The sequence below is a fragment of the Acyrthosiphon pisum genome, chromosome X (assembly GCF_005508785.2).
Source record: "Acyrthosiphon pisum isolate AL4f chromosome X, pea_aphid_22Mar2018_4r6ur, whole genome shotgun sequence".
In the NCBI taxonomy this organism is placed as follows: Eukaryota; Metazoa; Arthropoda; class Insecta; order Hemiptera; family Aphididae; genus Acyrthosiphon; species Acyrthosiphon pisum.
The window spans coordinates 28,138,211-28,139,723 of NC_042493.1; the positions used below are offsets into that span (position 1 = coordinate 28,138,211).

Here is a 1,513-nt window from a genome sequence, read left to right on the forward strand (position 1 = left end):
ATGGAGGTTGTCGTAGGGCTAACAACCCTACACGGAAAAACACATATTGTTACGATTCAACCAAAATCGCCTCGGATGAAATATGTGGAGCTAAAGGACTTTTTGATAGGAACCTGGAATGTAAGATCGTTGTATAGGGCAGGACATCTGACGACAGTTATATCGAGTCTTGAACGATATCAACTGAATATAGCTGCGATTCAAGAAACTAGATGGCCAGGGCAAGGAAACCTAAAAATAAATAATTGGACCTATTTCTATAGTGGTGGACTGGATCATCAAGCAGGGGTTGGCTTTGTGGTAAACGACAAACTGTTACCTAACGTAAAACTTTTTGAAGCAATTAATAATAGAATATGCTATCTAGAACTAAAATGTAAATGGTATAACTTCATTATAATCAACGGCTATGCACCTACTGAAGATAAGAATGAAGCAATTAAGAATGAATATTACGAAAGACTGGACACAGTGTGGGACTTACTACCAAATAGTAAAGTGAAAATATTACTTGGTGATTTTAACGCTAAAATAGGTCAAGAACCAATCTTCAGTCCGACGATAGGGAGTAACAGCCTACATTTGAACTCAAATGACAATGGGACGAGACTTATAAACTTTGCTATGGCACGAGGTATGGTAGTAAGTAGCACTACCTTTCCCCATAAAAATATACACAAACAGACATGGGTATCGCCAGATGGGCGAACGAGAAACCAGATAGATCACATAGTAGTAGATGGTAGATTTAAAAGATGTATAATGGATGTGCGTAGCATGAGAGGTAGTAGCGGAATATCAGACCATTTCATGGTGAAAACCAAAGTCAGATTAAGACTATCAATAAAATGGAAAGAGCGAAGATCACCTGTCAAAAAGATAAACATTGAACCACTGAATTACTCTCAGACGTCAGAACAGTACAAAAATAGGTTAAATGATATACTGCGGCCAACAGAAAAGGCGAGCAGTATAGATGAGATGTAGGAAAAAACCGAGAAGTCGGTCAAGAAAATAGCAGAGGAAGTTCTGGGATATCAAGGAAAACAAGCAATAAATAAATGGTTTAACGAAGAATGCAGGACTGCCATGGTAGAAAGAGACGATGCAAGAACAACAATGTTAAGGAATCCAAGTGAAGCCAAGAAACGATAATTAGCCTTAAAACAGAAAAGAGCAAAGCAGATAATCAGAAAAAACAAAAGAATGTGGGAGAAAACTAGAACAGAAACTATCGAAAATAGCTACAAAAATAACACACAACTATTGTTTGAAAAGGCAAATGAGGTTAAGAACGGATTTAAACCAAGATCAACGATAATGAAAGATGACCAAGGAACTGATAAGGAAGAAGTAACAAGAGAATTCAAAAAGGCCTTCGAACAAATGTTGAATATATCAACCGAAACGGAAGCGGAAGACAATAATATTATCACAGTAGAGCAATATTTTGAAGAACCCACGTTGGAAGAAGTTAAAATGGCGGTCGAAATGCTAAAGGGAGGGAAGGCAC

General features: G+C 37.5%; 1 protein-coding gene across 1 annotated transcript; it reads left to right on the forward strand.

Moving 5' to 3' along the window:
• Positions 1-987, forward strand: LOC115033092 (craniofacial development protein 2-like). The gene has a single exon (XM_029485082.1). The coding sequence runs from the start codon at positions 1-3 to the stop codon at positions 985-987; it is 987 nt and encodes a 328-aa protein (XP_029340942.1).
• Positions 988-1,513: the final 526 nt, after the last annotated feature.

Excerpts from the sequence above, each read along its gene's own strand:
- LOC115033092 (XM_029485082.1), top strand. The coding sequence starts at position 1 with ATGGAGGTTGTCGTAGGGCTAACAACCCTACACGGAAAAACACATATT.